The sequence below is a fragment of the Monodelphis domestica genome, chromosome 5 (assembly GCF_027887165.1).
Source record: "Monodelphis domestica isolate mMonDom1 chromosome 5, mMonDom1.pri, whole genome shotgun sequence".
Classification (NCBI taxonomy): Eukaryota; Metazoa; Chordata; class Mammalia; order Didelphimorphia; family Didelphidae; genus Monodelphis; species Monodelphis domestica.
Genome location: NC_077231.1, coordinates 149469794 through 149488446, shown reverse-complemented (window position 1 = coordinate 149488446; position 18653 = coordinate 149469794). Strand labels below are relative to the sequence as shown.

General features: G+C 37.3%; 1 protein-coding gene across 6 annotated transcripts in view; it reads left to right on the top strand.

Moving 5' to 3' along the window:
* The window catches only part of SEPHS1 (selenophosphate synthetase 1), a 42822-nt gene that overhangs the window by 9071 nt on the left and 15098 nt on the right, over nt 1–18653 (top strand). For all 6 annotated transcript variants that reach the window (XM_001363689.4, XM_003341997.4, XM_007503971.3 and 3 more), the window contains 5 exons: nt 1477–1580; nt 5660–5767; nt 9635–9789; nt 14622–14712; nt 16956–17055. In XM_001363689.4, the coding sequence (XP_001363726.1) occupies nt 1477–1580; nt 5660–5767; nt 9635–9789; nt 14622–14712; nt 16956–17055 (558 nt within the window). The remainder of the gene's footprint in view (nt 1–1476; nt 1581–5659; nt 5768–9634; nt 9790–14621; nt 14713–16955; nt 17056–18653) is intronic.

The following is an 18653-nucleotide window of genomic DNA, read 5'->3' as shown; positions in this document are numbered from 1 at the left end:
TCCTGAGCACTTTCCATGTCTTTGCAATGGCTGCCTTTCATGTTTGGGATGCACTCCTTCCTTACCTTCATGTCATAGGGATCCTCTCTTATTTGAAGATGCCACTCAGGTACCAACTTCTGCATGAAGTCTTTCCTGATCCACATCCCCCCCCCAAACTGGTAGCGCCTTCTCCTATAGTATCTTAATTACTTTGTGTGTGTTTGATCTTTATATTTATGCTGTCTTAATATTTATACATACTTTTCTACTCCATTAGAAGGTACTATACTCACTGAGAGAACGGATCAAAGTTTCACTCCTTGTACTTTTATTTTTAGTGCCTAGGATAGTGCCTGACACACAGTAGGTACTTCATAAATATTGATTGATTGACTTAAAGTGGTGTTATAAGTATCAGGTATTACTTAGAAAGGCATATGCTATTAAAATTTTTTTTATCTGAATCAGTATTTGGATGTGTTATTACAAGGCTTAAGTGTTTTCCTTTGAGCATATACAGATCCTTTTTATCATAGAGAATGATAAGGTAAAGTTTGACTAAACCATATCACCATTTTTGGTTTCTGAATTAATAAAGATTTGATTTTTTTTTGAGAAGTAGGATTTTATTTAAACATTTTAAAAATCTTTACCTTTTGTCTTAGTATCAATTCTAAGTCAGAAGAGCAGCAGCGATAGGCTTTCAGGGTTAAGTGATTTGCCCAAGATCACACAGCTATGAAGTGTCTGGGGTCAGATTTGAACTTGGGTCCTTCAGACTGGGATAGACTTGATGCTCTATACACTGTACTACCTAGCTGCCCCAAGAATTTTATTAATTTTTTAAAAATGGTTTCTTTCTTCCTAAGACTAATATAAATGCCATTTAATAATACTTCCCAAATGGTTATTAGAATGATTATAACAGTTGTTTGTCTAAATGTACATTTAGGAATTATAAATTCATTTTGGTTTTGTAATATTTCTTACTAAAAGAAAAAACTTTAAATACTTGATATACTTGTTGATCTGAAAATAGAATACTAAATGAAATTTTTACAGTTGCAACCTAAGCAATCTCAGTCCAATTGTCTGTTACTAAATGGATGTTAAAATTCTTATTGAAAGCATCATAGATTGTAAGACTCACACAGATTATACTATACAAAAATAATTGTGTCATTCACAAGTGTTTTATGAAAAGAATTTTCATTAAACTTAGGTTTTCTTTTAAACTCATACATTAATAATGCTTAAAAAATTAAAGTTTAATGGTATATAGTGATTTGGTTCTTCTATGCTTTTTTTTGGTTCTCATATTGCTTAAGCTGGTTGTGTTTCACATTTAATTAAGTTAAGCTTTTTGATAAAAACCACATTTCTTTCTTGGCACTGTATAATATTAAATGAGTTCCCTCTGATTCAGAACCTAAATGTAAGAGATGTTTGCCTTTTTTGTGAGGGGTCTATTGATGATAATTCTCTTCTTAACAGGCATTGGAATGGACACCTGCGTTATTCCTTTGAGACATGGTGGTCTTTCCTTGGTTCAGACCACAGATTACATTTATCCTATTGTGGATGATCCATATATGATGGTGAGTCTGGCCCTTCCATTTCTATATTTCAACTGGATTCGTTTTAAAAGAAAAGTATCCAAATTATGCTATACCTAGTATACTTTTCTTATATCCACTGTTCATATTTGATAATGGAAGCTGTGGGTTATATAAAGATAAGCAAACTTGTTAGGTAAAAATTGGGGAACTCCCATAGCCTGTTAAGTAAATGTTTGTAGATATACACATATTCCTTCGTTTTTCAGTATTTCAATGAATGGTAGACATTTTTGAGGTTATCTTTCTATCCTTACCCTGACAATACCCTTATAAATCTTAGCATACTTGTAGGTAGGCTGAAGTCCCCAATTTTTATTGCCATTTATTTGTGTGTCATTCTCATTTCCTAATATAGCCAACCATTGTAACCAGAAAAAGAGAGAAAAGGAAAACTACCAATTCAGCAGACTAACCAATAAATTAACTATTGACTGGCAAGCATTTCAGTGCTTACTATGGGCCAGGTGCTGGGCTAAGCATCAGAGATACCTTGTAGTCCCTGCCCTAGGGATATGTAGAGAATAGACAGAGGGGAAGGTACTAGCAGCTAGGAGAGGAGAAAAGCCCTGTTGTAGGTTGAATTTGGACTTAGTCTTGAAGGAAGCCAGGAGGCAAAGGTAGAGAGTGAGAACATTCCAAGAGGAGTCAGAGAAATATGTGAATCAGGAGATTCATTGTAATGTGTGAGGACAGCTAGTAGGCCAGTGAAGAGATAGTATAGAATGTGTGTGGGAGCAGTAAAGTGTAAGAAGACTAGAAAAGTGCAAGGTGCTAACTCGTGAAAGACTTTCAGTATCAAACAGCATTCTTATATTTGATTTTGGAGTGTTATGGAGCCATGGAAATTTATTAATGGGGTGGCGATGGGGGAACATGGTCAGAACTGTACTTTAAGAAAAGTTTGACCCACTTTGGTGGGGTCAGCTGGATGGTTCAGTGGATTGAGTCAGGCCCAGAGATGGGAGGTCCTGGGTTCAAATGTGGCCTCAGATGCTTCCTAGCTATGTGACCCTGGGCAAGTCACTTGACTCATTTCCTAGCCCTCACTTCTGCCTTAGAACCAGTACACAGTATTGATTTTAAGATGGAAGGTAAGAGTTTTTTAAAAAAATCACTTTGGCAGATAAGATGGGTTGAAGTGGCAAGAAACTCTCAAATGTCTTGAGGAAACCAACAAAAAATGTTCAGAAGTCTAGGCATTTTGGGGAGGTGCAAGTGTGAGCCATGTGAATGAAAAGAATGTACCTGCTGCAGCAGCTCTCTCAGTTCCTACTGGAGGAGAAGCAAGGGTCAGCAAAAACCTATTATCTCCCACAATGTCCAGGCTACTCCTTTCTTTGGTCACAGTTTTTGGATGGAATTTTGGAAAGAAGGGCTCTCTGCCTTTTGCATCTGTGACTGCAACCCTCCTTTTCTGCAAAGCCCTTTTCAGAAAACTTTTAAAGGTACCTGCTGCGTGCCAGGCATTGTGGTGGAGATTAAAAATCCCAGCCTTTAAGGAGCTTTAATTCTATTAGAGAGAAACACCAATACCCAGAGATGCTGCTCTTGAAGCATCAAGCTTGAGAAGTATACACAGGTTGGGGATTTGAGACTGCTTCACCACCATGCCAGCCAGAGTCTGAGAAGTATTGGAAGCACAAGATGCTGGTCATGTCCATACCTAGTATCAAAACAAAGCAGTAGCTGTTAGTCTCTTGCAATTTTGTGGTCTCTTGCACTGACTTTCCCTTATTACTTGGGAAAGTTTTATTGTAGTTGACTTTTTAACATAAATAATAAGAAAATGCAAACTAGTGATATATCAAGCAAATATGTAGAGAGCAGCTAGGTGGTGCAATAGATAGAGCACTAGACCTGGAGTCAGGAAGATCTGAGTTCAGGTCTGCTCTCAGACACTTGCTAGCTGTGTGACCCTTGATAAGTCACTTAGACCCTATTTGCTTTGTTTCCTCGTCTATAAAATGGGGAGACAATAGAGAAGGCAATGACAAACTACTCCAGTATCTTTGCCAAGAAAACCCCCACAGACAAAAAGTTCATAGAGTCACATAGAACTGGATATGACTGAATAACAATAAACAAATGCTTTTATGTTCAACTGTCTTACTATCAAAAGAAAAACTTCCTTATCAGACTGCTACATTGAAGCATAGTAAATGGCATGTTAAACTTTCAAAGCAAAAAAAAAAAGTATTTCCCTAAAGATATTTCTGCAAGTGTTTTATTTTCCCCATATTTTGTCTCAACACTTCTGCCTCATACTGTACCTGTGGCCTACCACTGAAAGGCAGGGAATGCACATTCACCATCAGTTCTCTGAAGTCTTGACTGGCATCCCATTGATAAGAGTTTTGAAATTTTTCCCTTTCATTATGGTGGTGGTCATATAAATTGTTCTATGACTTTTAAGAATCCTTTTCTTGATAACTTGTAGATTGAGCACTTCTTATTTTGTCATCAGAAAAGAATCCTTTGTTTCAATGCCATTTTTAAAAATTCCCCTACTTCTTAAGTTTTCTAGATAGTTCCTTATCCTTTGATCTCGAAGGCAACCTTGAAAAAAGCCCCCAAATGGATTAAAAGGAGAAAAGAAAAGAACTAGAATCTAAGGGGCTGCCCATCATTTTGGGGAATAGCTGAACAAATTATGGTACGTGAATATAATGGGATATTATTGAACTGTAAGATATAGTGAAATCAATTATTTCAGAGAATCCTAGGAGGTATGAAGTGATTCAGAGGGAAGGGAGAAGAACCAGAAGGAGAATTATACAGGGGTAACAGCTTTGTAAAGAAGAACATCTTTGGGATTAGCTAAGTGTCTCAGTGGATAGAGAGTCAGGCCTAGAGTTCAAATCTGGCCTCAGACACTTCCTACCTATGTGATCCTGGGCAAGTCATTTAATCCTAATCACCTAACCCTTGCCACTCTTCTGCCTTGGAATTGATGCTTAGTATGGATTCTAAGATAGAAGGTAAGAGTTTAAAAAAAAAAAAGAAAAGCAACTTTGAAAGATTTAAGAACTCTAATCAAAGCACTGACCAACCATGTCTCCAGAGCACACATGATGAAGCATATTTACTCACCTCCTGACAGGAAAGTTATGGACTCACAGGACAGAAAGAAATACATTTTCAGACTTGGCCACTATATATTTATTTGACTTCACTATTCTTTGTTAAAAGAGTGTTGTTTTTTTTCTTTTGGTTTTTAATTAGAAAGAGGAGGTAGCAATAGTGATGAAAGAAATACTAAAGCATTTTTATAAATGTTTTAAAAAAAGAGAAAAGGAAGCACAGAAAAGCAGGAGAGTTTTGAAAGGAACATATAGTTTAAACTTTTTTTTTTAAAGCATGCAATATGTAATGTTGATTCAGTGTTTTACATACAACCTTCTGGCCTACTATATATTTGAAAAATGCAAATATTTTAGTATTTAAAGTTTGTTTGTTTTTTAAGCCCCCAAATTTACCAGACCAAAGACATGAGCTGCTTTGACAGCTCTTATCTCTACCTAGGTAATATACATATAATGAAAATAAATGATGTCAGCATTATTCATTACTTGATAGATTTTGGTAAGGTAAGTGGTTATTTTCAGGTCTTTTGGGGGATTAGTTCTACTCTTTTTTTATCCCAAGACCCTCCTCATGTTATATTTTTTCTATTGACCTTTCCCTCCCTAGTTCTATTCAACTAAAAAAATTACATTTTCATCCTGTTTTCCATTCTAATGTTTGAAAGATTCCTGTGCTTTACTAAACTAGGAGAAGAGGAGGAAGAAGTGGAAGGGCTAGACTGGGATGGAGATAGTAATGGAAAGTTGAGAAAAGTGTTAATAGTAGAGCAGTTTTGTGATGATAAAGAAAAAAAGTGATGCTTTAGTGCACTGAAAAGACCATAAGTTAACTCTTGGGCTTCTGGGACCTTTTTTCCTACCCCAGTCCCAGAAAGTCCCATCTTTGAGTGACACTAAAACTGTAAAGTGTTCTTTGCTGTGCTGAATCCTCATTCTAGGTGATTTGCTTACTTTTTCCTCCTTCTGTTTTCCCAGGGCCGGATAGCCTGTGCCAATGTTCTAAGTGACCTTTATGCCATGGGCGTCACGGAATGTGACAACATGTTGATGCTTCTTGGAATTAGTAATAAAATGACAGACAGGGTAAGACTTCTTATCTGCTCAACCAGCTCATGTTACTCCAAGCCAGTCACTGCATAAGCCTCTACACACCTGAGATTCCTCATCTTGTGAAAAGACTGAATTAGATGAGGACCATGATCCCCTCCCTCTAACATTCTCTGAGTTCATTGCCAAGCCCTCCTGTGCTTCCCAGTGAACGTCCTCTCACATAGGAGGATGCAGCTCTTTGAGGACCGATCTGTCTTGCTTATATCTCTGCCCTTTACTCCAGTGCCTAGCATGTACTGCTTAATAAATGCTTTTCCATTTCATTTCATGAGCTTATTAGTAAATTAAATTTAAGAAATGCTGGCCTGCTCCTCTGGCCTGCTCTCTCTTTTTTCTTTTTTGTCCCGGGAAGGTGGAGACCAGGCTGCTTAATCTCTCCCTCTGTCTCTTTAAGATACAAGGGAGCAAGGAGATTTCACAGTAAGAGCCCCCTGCTGTGAGAGAGTCAGTTGCAGGCTGTCAGTTGATGACAATGAGGAGAGTGAGTTACTGGCAGGTGGTGAGTCAGTTGCTGACAGTGAGGGCTGGCATTTGGGGGGGACGGTGACTGCTGGGTGTGAATTGGTCATTGGGGGTAGGTTGCTGGTATATAAATATGGGCCTGAGCTTACTTCGGGGGCTTTGGCTTAAACCTCAAGGGGCTTTTGTCTCTAGGTTCCCTAGAGAGCAGGTGTGTGTCTCTGTCTCTCTGATACTGACTGACAGTTGGAAATAACTGACAGTTGGTATAGAGAAAACAGATTTAAGAAGGTGATTAATGCTTATTGATTAATGCTTATTGATTAGCTTAGGTAGTTAGCTAGTTGTCTAATATAATTTAGATAGAGTGTAGGCAGTTAGACTGGGCCTGGTCCCTGGCAAAAGAAGCTCTCCTTGAAGACAGATTTTAGGATTTTTTAGAAATTTTTAGTTAGGATTAGGATTTTGGGTATAGTTATAAGAGTTCTCTCAAATTCCTCCTTTCTACTTCCTATCTGAATTTTCCTCAGAATAAACTAATTGTTTTGTGTTTTACCAAACTGATCTCCTGACCTTTGTTCAAACTCCTACCAATAATTTAACCCTTCACACTACCAAAAAGGGTTGGAGTTATACTGGGGGCAATGTCTTGCTTTCCCTATAGGGTAAGAGAGGCTTTATGAACCAGGTGTCCATGGAAAAGGAATGTCTTTCCTTTTCTGTCAAATAATTAGCACACATATGCTTTTCCTACTACGTACCAGATTAGTAGGTCTAGATTCGAGCCCTAGCCTTGCCACTTACTAACCATGCCATATTGGGCAAATCCTCAGATGCCTTGGTTTTCTCATCTGTGAACTGTCAGGCTGAATTAAATAATCTCAAAGGTTCTTCCCATCTCACCATTCTGTCCTATGTATTTTGAGCCAAGGATTTGAAGTCAAAGCAAATCCAAACCCTTTAAAACATGAAAAAGATGAATTATTACAGATCTTAGGAATAGCTAATGCCTAATGATAAAGGCTCAGGGTTTGAATCTATACATTACCTAAAGAAGTTAATTGTGAAGTTATAAAACAATAGGACCTCATTTTATTTCATCAATATGTTCCAAAGACCCTTGGTGTAAGTTGGAAATCATGCATAATAGTAAACTCCATTTTTAATAAATATTTCTCATACAAGCACACCTAGGCAATTCACAACTTTTCTTAGGCTTATCAGAGTTACCAGCATCACTGCTTTTGTACTTTAGGGCCATTATTAATAAAGTAGCATTAATGAAACAAAGAGAAGCACTTTTCTGACTGGGATACAACTTGTTACCAGCAAGAACTCCAGACAAAGACTGATGTGGGAGCTAATGTTTGGTACAAAATAATGTAATGACTCTCACTAATGCTTCTGAGAGCAATATCGAGTGTGATTGGGCAAATTTCTGTATGACTTTACACCACTTGGAGAATGGTATCAATTTAGTATATAATGAAAAAAATTATTTTACATATTTTTCTGCCTTTATTTTTTTTCAGTTGCCAGTCACATATACCTAAATTCACATGTGTTGAGTTCCATGGTCCTACTGTAATGATACATCTTGTCTAAACTCCAAATTCCTTAATTTGCTTTTCAAGGATAGTCATAGTATGGATTCATTCTGCTACTTACCTTAAATGTTCTCACTTAATCCATTCCTTCCTCATGATAAATGATCTATGCTGGTACAAATCTCACTGAATTCAAATGCTATCTCTTTCATGAAGTTCTTTCTTGCTGCCCAACTTAAAAGTGACCTCTCTTCCTATGAACTCTCCATAGAACTTTGTATTTTATTAGAGCACCTGTCACATTTTTAAAAATTACGTCTTTTTCATTCCTGTGTGTCCCACTTGGTAGCTTTAGTTATGACTGCATTGATATTTTTTGCATGGATTATTACATATTACTTTGCCAAAGCACTTTTATAGAATCATAGAATATTGGAGCTGGAAGGGATCTTAGAGCTCATCTAGTCCACCCTGATCATTTTACAGATGAGGAAACTGAGGCCCAGGGGAGGTGCAGTGACTAGCCTAAGGCCACAAAGCTAACAATCACATCTCTTACCTAACTTTACTCTTACATCAGCCCTGTGAGGTAAGTAGGGCAACTCTGTTTTACCTCTGTTTTATAGATGAGGAAATTTAGTACAAAGGGACAAAGTGTCTTGCTCAAGACAACAGGCTTAATTAAGGACTTTTAGGTTCCCTTTATTTTAGTGCTAGTCTCCACTAGATTCTTAGAGCTGGTCCAATCCTCTTCCCTTACAAATGAGGACAATGAGACTGAAGATATTGTGTCATGTCTGGGAATCATCTGGCTAACTTTAAAGCTGGGATTAGAACCCAGGCTTCCAACCTCCTAGTCCTAGGCTGTTAATGTCATCCTGGGTCTTGCAGTCAGCATTGAAGAAAGATCTTGGATTATTCTTTGCATTAAATGCACCAGATTTTTTAAGGAATAGTCTTAAAGGCTACATACAACAAATAACCTGTGATTTAGTAGAACTCAAATATTCTTGGGGATTAGTGCATTGATTTCCCCATATGAAAGAAAACTGGGGATTAAGGAGCAAGTACCAAAATTAAGATTGCCTATATAGAGCCACTGTCTTATTTGGGTGAGGGTTTTTTGTTTGTTAATGTTTTTTATACCTACTTCCACAATAGCAGCAATCAGTGACAAACTAATTTTTGGTGAGTGGGCCCTTTTTGTGATATGAAATAATTAGAATTTTTGAAAGAGAAGAGATTTGGGAGGTTTTCCTATAACCTATACCTGAACTTTAATCCTCTACAGTACCCCCCACATGATCTTCAGCATTCACTTAAGCTCTTTCTGCCCCTGACAGCTTTCTGAGATTAAGAACAAATGATCTGCTATTCTGTATTAGTAGTGGGACTAAAAAGAAAGATAGACAACCTCAGCAGGATTTCCTAGCACCAATGAAGCCATGGATCCTGACTCCCCCACCCCCCATAAGAAAATAACAAAAACTACTACTACCCAGTCAGCTCAGTTGTTTCCTTTTGTGATGTGAGGATGAATACTCCAAAAAACCTGTTATCATATGACTTTAACTATGTAACTGTGCTACAAATTGTTTCCTAGAGCATCTTCCAAAATTTAACAAAATGGTTATGAAGTAACAATTCTTGACTTGTGTTAACTATTTCACCCATTATATGAACTTGAAGGAAATGCCTTTGAACTTTGTGATCCTTTTTGTACCTGAAACTCTGAACATCAGTAGGTTGTCTTCTCCAGGAAATGGAGTTGTCACTAGATTCTCTTTGTCCCCCCTGTGCCTACTCACTTTTAATTTGTTTCTTTAATCCCTAGGAAAGGGACAAAGTGGTGCCCCTAATTATACAGGGTTTTAAAGATGCAGCAGAAGAAGCAGGAACATCTGTAACTGGTGGCCAAACAGTATTGAATCCCTGGATTGTGTTAGGTGGAGTTGCTACAACAGTCTGTCAGCCCAATGAGTTTATCATGTAAGTTGACCTTTTTGGCAGTCCTGAGCTTTAATCAAGAATTATCTTTTTTTAAGAGTGGTATGGATTAGGCAATGAAGGATAAGTGACTTGCCCAGGGTCACACAGTTATGAAGTATTTGAGACTAGATTTGAATCCAGGTCCTTCCATCTCTAGGCCTGGACTGGGTTACCAAACTGCCCCCCAAGGATTATCTTCTAATGTCATATCTCACTTGACATATTTGTTATTCTTTGTTACTTCAAGCTACCTTGTCCCTTTTCCAGAAGGAATAGAAACTCTTCTTAACAATTGGTTTGATATCATTCCTAATACAGGATTTATCTTGGTTTTTATGTCAATATTTTACTTTCATGCTTTTCATGATCTATATTTGTTTTTAAAGTGGGTTTCTCAGAAGACTTTGCTTTTGCAACTTTAATAACTATATGCTTTAATATGAAAATGTTGTAAAGAGAATGTTGGTTTGATTTTAGTGTGTGTTTATCAAGTAAGAATATCAACAGGAATTTTGCCACAGTGGTTAACTCTCATGGCCAATTCTTAGTGGCCATCAAGAATATTAGAGAGCAAATCAAGCCAAATCAACAAGCATTAATTAATTGCCTGCTAGTACAGCATCAGGCACTACATAAAGCACTGGGGATATAAAAAGGTCAAAAAACAAGCCTGTCTCTCAAGTAAATTACAGACCAATGGGGAAGACATCACAAAAACAGCTATGCACAAACAATAAGTATAGAATAAATTGCAATGAAACCACTAGTATTGAGTGTGGTTCAGGAAAGACTTCTTATAAAAGATGGAATTTTAGCTGTGGCCTGGAAGGATCCAGGAGGCAGAGATGAAGGATTTCAGGCATGGGGGACAGGTAGTGAAAATGCAAGAGTCAGTAGACAAAATGTCTTGTGTGAGGAGCAGTCAGGAAGCCAGTGTCACCAAATCACAGAGAATTTGGAGGGGAGTAAGGTGTGCGAAGACTGGAAAGAGTAGAAGGGTTCCAGGTAGAAAAGGCTTTAAAAAAAAAAAAAGCAGATTTCATATTTGATCTTGAAGGTAATAGGGAGTCACTGGAATTTACTGAATAGAGGTAGAGTGGTGACGTGGTCAGAGTTGAGCTTTAGAAATATCACTGAGTAGATGATCGAACTGGAATGGGGAGAGACCTGAGGCTGGGGAGTTAATCAAAAGGCTATTGCAATAGGTTAGGCATGAGATGACAGAGACCTGGGTCTATGTCAGAGGAGGGAAGGGATCTTTTATACAAGACACTGTGAAAAGTTAAAATCGAAAGACCTTGGCAGTAGATCAAATATGAGGGGTGAGGAGTCAAGAAGACAACTCGGTTTTGAGCCTAGATACCTGGGAGATTGTTGGACTATGATAGGGGATCAATATGAGGGAGGGAAGTAAGAGGAGAGAGTTAATGAGTTCAGTTTTGGTTATTGTACATAGGGTATCTATGGGACATCTTGTTTTGGATGACCAGTAGGCAATTGGAGATGTGAGACTGGAGGTCCCAAGAGAGATTAAAGATGGAAAAATAAATCTGGGGATCATCTGTATAGAGATGACATTTGAATCCATGGGTGTTGATAATATCACCAAGTGAAATAGTATTAGAGAGCAGGGCCCAGGACAAAACTTTAGGAGACACCCATTGTTCATAGGCACAATGTGGATGAAAATCCAGCCAAAGGAGACAGGAGGATCAGTGAGAGAGGTAGAAGGATAAGTAGGAGATATCAATGTCATAAAAACCTAAAGAGAAGAGAATGTGCAGAAGAACATGATTAAGAGTATCATAGGTCTTATCAAGGAAGGTGAGGATTAAGAAAAGACTATTAGACTTGGAAACGAAGAGATGATCAATGGTAACTTTGGAGGGAGAAGATTCAGCTTAAAGATGAAGCTAGAAGCCAGACTGTAGAAGGGAAGAAAAAGAGAGGAGAGGAAGTGGATGAAACTGTTGTAGTTAGGAGTTTAGCTACCAAAGGGAGAGGCATGGGCATGTTTGCAGGTAGTAAGAGAGCAACTAGTAGACAGGGAACATTGGAACAGTTTCCTGGAAAAGATGAGATGAAATGAGATAATGTGTCTGTATAAGAGAGGTTTGCCTTGACAAGGAAAAGGACTCCCTCTTCAAGTCAGATTGAAGTGAAGGAGAAAATGGTATTCAAAGGTATCTGAAAGACATGAGATGGCAAAGGGGATAAGAGCAGTTTTCAGTGAACATTTTTTCAGTGGAATATCAGGAAAGTTCTTATCTTAGAGGAGAGAAAATGGGGAGCCATGAGAGATTTAAGGAAAGATAAAAATTTTGGAAAAGCTGCTATGGTAAGTGGGAAAGTACATTGGTACTTGGGAGGGTATAGAAAGATTGCTTTGCCACAGTGAGGGTACTGTTGCGATTAGATAACTAATTTGTGTTAAAGCCAATCAGTACAATTTCACAATTTTCTCTAGATTTCTTCAGCAGCACATGAGTAGGAATGAAGGAAGCCAATGGTGGGAGTAATCCAAGGCCCAAAGATTGGTAGGACATGTCCAGCAATAGGTTCAGGAGACCTGAGAGAAGAGGTCTATGCAGAGTTGAACTGCTTCATCAAGGGGTCAAGTTGGGAAGAAGGGAGAGCATAAGGTAGTACAGAAATGATGACCTGGGAAAGATCTGAGGGATAAAAGCATTAGAAGTCACTGGGAGCATGAAGAATATGGTTAGGGACTGCAATGAAGAGGAAAAGGTGTAATGAAACTAAATTAAGATCAAAAAGAGAATTTCAGAGTACATATAAATGGAACACTTGTGGGTGATGGCAAGATCAAGGAAATGACCATCTATCTATATGTATAGCTGATATAATGTGAACAAAGTAAGTCATATGAGATGACATAAGCTGAAGAATTAAAAGGTTAGGGTATGTGAAGGAATATCACTTCATATAATGAAGTCTCCTGATATGAGAATAAGTGCTAGGGCAAAGAAAAAAATCATCAAACTTTGTTGAGGAAAAGAAAATGTTCTAGAGTTCAGTAGGTAACAACAACCAGAATCATGATTGATCAATATAGAATAAATTAAATGCAAAGGAGGAGATTTCTGCCTAAAACAGAACCACTGACAAATAATTGGCTTGTCTTACCTTAGAATGATACACTTTTTTTAATTGAAAATTTTTATTTAATTAATTTAGAATATTTTTTAATTGCACTAGGGTGATCAGTTAGAGTCTACATCTCCAGTCATAAAGATGATAGACTTTAAAGGTAAAGGAAGCAACAAGGGAAACTGTTCCATGCTTAATTCTGACCAACAAAGAGGAGCTGTTAGTTGAAAGACAAATGATAGAAACCTTAAAAAGAACTGATAATTACATCTAAGAATTTATCATAGAAATGGAGAGGAAATTTTGCCAAGCCTTACTTAGTATGATATGCCCTAGATTTCTGAAGAGCAAATTTGAGAGAGTTCAGAGAAAAGATAGGCACAATCTGGTGGCCAAAAAATCTATAGGGGAAGTCATCTCAGGTGTAACAGGAATCTCTTAAAGATGAAATTTTGAAGATGAGAATGGAAACAATTCTTATAGGGGAAGACCACTGTTAATTTACAGACTAACCTAGAGTTGAAAAAAAGGAAGATGGAAACAGCATTAAGTAACTGAGAAAGAATGCAAGGGAATACACAGAGGTGTCAAACTCACATAGAAAAGAGATCCCTGGGAGACTGCATATTGACTTGGAAAAGTATAAATTAACATTATCAGTATATATTTTTTTATTTATATATCACATTTTAATCTAACTTAGGCAATATAGATTGTGAACCTGACATCTGGTATACAGTATTTTCTGAAGCATTAAAATTAATAATGAATTGAGACTGCCTGTGAATACTAGGGACAGTGTATTCTTTTTCATCCTATGTGATTCTGGTTCATAACTCCCCATAAATTTTTCATAAAGGATTTATCCATTCATTGGAAGCCTTCCTGTTTCTTTGAATATCTTAGGAGAATTTAATAGATTACTCATATTCATTCTCTGTTCTGTCATTCTCAATACATGACTAGCCAACCTTCTCTTCTGGTCATGCATTCCTTGATCCAGTCTTATGCTACTTCTCAAATGCAGATTGTCAGTGATGCTTATACGCACCATGCATATTTCCATTGACCTTTTGAGTTAGCTATAGTCTTAGTTTTTAATTTGTAGTGTTTTATAATTCACAGGCATTTAGTAGCAGTGAAACTCTGCCTAAATGCACTGGGTTTTTTATTTGGCTACAAAGATTGAGGGAATATATCCAATTGATTTGAGAATAAATTTTAAAGAAAATTGCCTTTTCCCCTCTCCCTGCCCTCACCCTAAATCTGAATTAATTAGAATAAGATCTAGTGGACAGGACGTCATTTTTCAAATTTATTAATGAAAAAATAGTCTTTTGTACTATGCCTCTAGGGCTCAGAACTGAATGATTTATTTTTTTCTTGTAAACCTAGCCAGATGAGAAGTACCTGTTTTTCTCAATCTCATTGGGCGCTCTGCCTTTGTTTGGACTTTTATCATTTTTTTGAATCATTGCCTCCCAATTTTTAAAAAATGCTTTGCCTTGCCTTCTATGTGGTTTTTTAAAGAAAATTTTTAAGAAAAATATATACATTTATATTTGTAAAAAAAGATATTTGTAGTAATGTCATTGTGTGTGTGTGTGTGTGTGTGTGTGTGTGTGTGTGTGCGCGCGCGCACCCTCATGTGTATGTACATGCCCCCATACATACACTTAAGTGGAAGTGAACTTTGTTAGTGATTTAACTGTCTTTTTCTTTAGGCCTGATAATGCAGTACCAGGAGATGTGCTTGTGTTGACAAAACCCCTAGGAACACAAGTAGCTGTAGCTGTGCATCAGTGGCTGGATATTGTAAGTAAACCACTAGGTGTGTGTATACACAAGTGTACTTGTGATTTTTTTTTTAATTAAAATGTAAGCTTTATATATGGGATCGGGGTAAGTTAGGGGAAAATAATAATTTGAATGAGTATATCAGTGAGACTCTTGCTTTAATTGAGTATGTAAATGTTGCTTTATTCCATATATGCTACATTGTGCTTATACACAAATGTATCTATAGTGGATCCTGATTTCTTTCTGTAAGATGGCTGATTTTGGAGATCAGGGCAAAAAACACCTTGTAAGGCAAGCACTTCTGAAGTATTCATTTCAGCTTTCAGCAAGTCTTCTAAATGTCATTTTTTTGTTTTATTCATAGAAAGGATAATAATATAGGTTAAGCTCTGTTAAAACAAACTCTTAGAAATTGTCCATATTCTTTTGTTCCATTAGAATCTTCCTGTATCAGCTATTGTTTGAAATAAGTATACCATAGACAAGGGTCTAGAATTTTTTTTTTTTAAGTACAAAGAGTTTGTGTGTGTGAGAGTATATGTGTATATATTTTTATCATCTTAGGGACATCTTGTATTTCATTCTAAAAGCAGTGAGATTTAAGATGTTTATTAAGCTTGATCTTTTGTGTATCAGGCTGAACTAGGACCAGTGGCAATCAGGATCATTTTAGTCCTTCCCCCTCCCCCTGCTAGTAAAATAAGAGCAATTGATGTGTAAGCCAGTAGTGGAGAATAAATCTAGAATGCCAAGATATTTCTTTGGAGTCACTTCTTTCTTGACTGAGCCACAGCCATGCTTTATTTCAGATTGGTTCTTTCATTGGTGTAACAATTCACAAATTAATAAGATCATTGCAGATTCTCAGACATCTTGGAAGTTTTAATTTTCCTTACCTGTCACTTGAAGCCATATCAGTCCTGAAGAACAGTTGAAAGAGAGAAATAAATAATTTTGTATTATTCATCAACAAGGTATATCATGGTTTGAGAAGCAGAGCAAGGATTCTCCTGTGACTGCAACATTCATTTGTCATTTCTCCTGCCCTCATTCATGATGATAAATAAGAGCTTAGCTATCATGTATCATCATTTCTATATCAGACTGGGAGAGCATAATAGTAGTACCTTTTGTCGAATTCTTTTTACATAAAACGTCTTCCAGGTCTTGAGTGTTTTACCAAGAAACTTGTAAAAATGTAAAAAGCTGAGAATATCTGGCATCTTCTCCCTCTAGGTCTTGCCTTCCTTGTCCCTTATCCTTTTCCAATTTAGCTATAGTAGAAAAAATTAAATTATTATCCTCACTGAGGTCCCACAAAATTTAGTTACGTTAATATGTGGCCCATGTAAAGGGTCAGGAGAATGTATTTTTCTCTGTTGAAATTAGTAGGAGCTTTGCCTTGCCAAGTTCCTATAAGAATAAGAAAGAAAACATCTTTTCTCTTATTACAACTCCTTTGGATACAGAGATCATCCATGAGGAGTAGGGGTATGTGTGTGTGTGTGTGTGTGTACACAGAGATCATCTGTGAGGGTGGTGTGTACGTGTTTGTGTGTACAGAAATCATCCATGAGGAGTGTATGTGTGTACCTGGGTGTTTACTCTGATAGAAACTTTGTTTTCTTTTGACCAGTGAGCTTAGTCCATCAAAATGATTGTCATTGGCAATTTCATTCAAACACATAAACAAGAGTAGACCAGTAAACTACCCCAAATGTACAGTAAAAGGAATTTTAAGCACCCATTAGGTAGTCCTAACAAATAAGAAGAGAACCAGCCATTTAATGAGAGTAATGGGGAGAAAAGTCAACTGAAGTTTTGACGTGATTGAGAATGTGATTTGCAACCCCCGTTAGAGGGGAGCTACAACCCTGTATTTAACACCCACCTTTTCTTGCCTACACACTGCAGCCAGTATGTTCTTCTGCCAGGACACCTGAACAGTCAGTCGCTGGTCTTACATATCCTGTGAGCTGCAATATCTGATTACAAAAGGGTGAGTTGAGGGAGGGCAGGCTTTCATGATGGAGTGTCTGATGGACACCTCAAAATACTGGTCATAGAAAAAAATTATTAGGAAGCCAAAAAACTTATACTTTATAAACAGCTACATAAGTAAAAACCTCTGGAATAAAGAATGTCTGAAGGTTTCAATGCAAAAAAAAACAAAAGCAACTCTCTTTGTCACAGGTTGAAAGCAAAGAAAATGAATGGAATATGTCTCTTTTCTTTTTTGTTTTAAAACTTCCTATTAGCCAGAAAAATGGAATAAAATTAAGCTTGTGGTCACCCAGGAAGATGTGGAACTGGCATATCAAGAAGCAATGATGAACATGGCAAGGCTCAACCGAACAGGTAGGGAGAAGGGGAGTCTGTTGTGTCTTGATTTCAAGAAAGTTGTTAACTAGAACTTTCAAAAGGCCCACAAAATGTGTAAGGCTCCACAATGTAGTTGTTCCCCATCCTTGTACCTAAAGACCTTGTGGAATTGCCTTCATTCCAGGTAAGTGGTATTTGCAAACCTGAGTAAATATATAAAGTTATGTGAACAAAAAGATAGAACGTGTTCACCTGGCTGTTCATCCAGATTGATTTTCCTCTTGCTTGTTTGGGGGGGGGGGGTGTTAATAAAACTAAACATGTAGAGAATATTGAAAACTTCACTATCTGTAGGAGTTTTAATATAGTTTTTTTTAGGTAAATTGGAATGGGGATGTTTGTTTTGTTTTTAACTTTTGATATGCAGGCACATTATTTTTCCTGGGCTTTATCATAGATCAGCTTTTTATCCGTTGTAACTCCTAAGAATGTTCAGAGTTTTATTAAATAAATCATTAAATCCAGTTTAACCAACATTTACTGTACCTTATGTATAAAATGGTATAGTAAGCTCTGAGGAAGATACTAAGATAAATAGCCTCCCTAATTCCTCCCCCACAATAGCTGTTACAAAGCTTTTCCAAACTTCTCAAATATCCATCATAATCATCACTCCTTACACTTAATAGCAGCTAATTCACTTCTCGTTGCACTGAGAAGATTAAGGCCACCCAAGAGTATCTCCTTTGCTTTTCTTCCTCCCCCCATTATCACCCATTCTCTCATCCTTTGTTTTGATTTCAGAAGTATCCCTTTTTTACCTGAACATTTGATCCTATTTCTTCTTAGCACTTACAGTACTTTGTTCCAACAGCTTTCTATTTCATCAATGTTTGTTTTTTTTCTTTTCCACTGACTTCTTCCCACCTGCCCACAGATATTCTCAGGTCATCCCAATCCTAGAGATAAGCCAAAAAATATCCTGTCCTTTGGTCCTCCTCCATTCAGCTTCCATTGTGCCTCATTCTTCCCTATCACTGTTAATCATATTGAAAATGTTCTCACTTCCTTATACTTCCACTTTCCCCAATCTTGCTTTTGTCCCCACTAGTTTCCTTTTTCAGTGCTCCACATTAACTTCATCACTGGTTCCCACCAGTGACCCTCCCCCAATCTCCCGCCCCCCCCAATTCTTATTGTCATTAAGCACTTGGTAGAATTTGGCATAGTTAATTAACCTACTGCTCCTTTGACTTCAGAGGCATCCAGAATCTCAAAGGATATATGTTATCTACTTTAAATGGAATGTAAATCCCTTGAGGGCAAGGAATATTTGATTTTGTTCTTTATGTCCCCAGTACATAGCCATTTACTAATTTTTAGTAATGTCACTACCTGCCTACTGCCCCCTGGTGAATCCCTACTTGTCTTCTAAAGCCCACCTCAAACACTACCCCCATGAGCTCTTCTGAGATTCTTTCCCATCAGGAATATCCTTTCCTTCTGGCTCCATGTAGCACTTTCTCCTGTCTCTTCCCTCTCAGTATTGTGTGTTCTGATGGTTTGTGTTTGATCTATTAGACCAGTGATGTTGAACCTTTTAGAGACCATGTGCCATGCCATGCCCCCAGAGA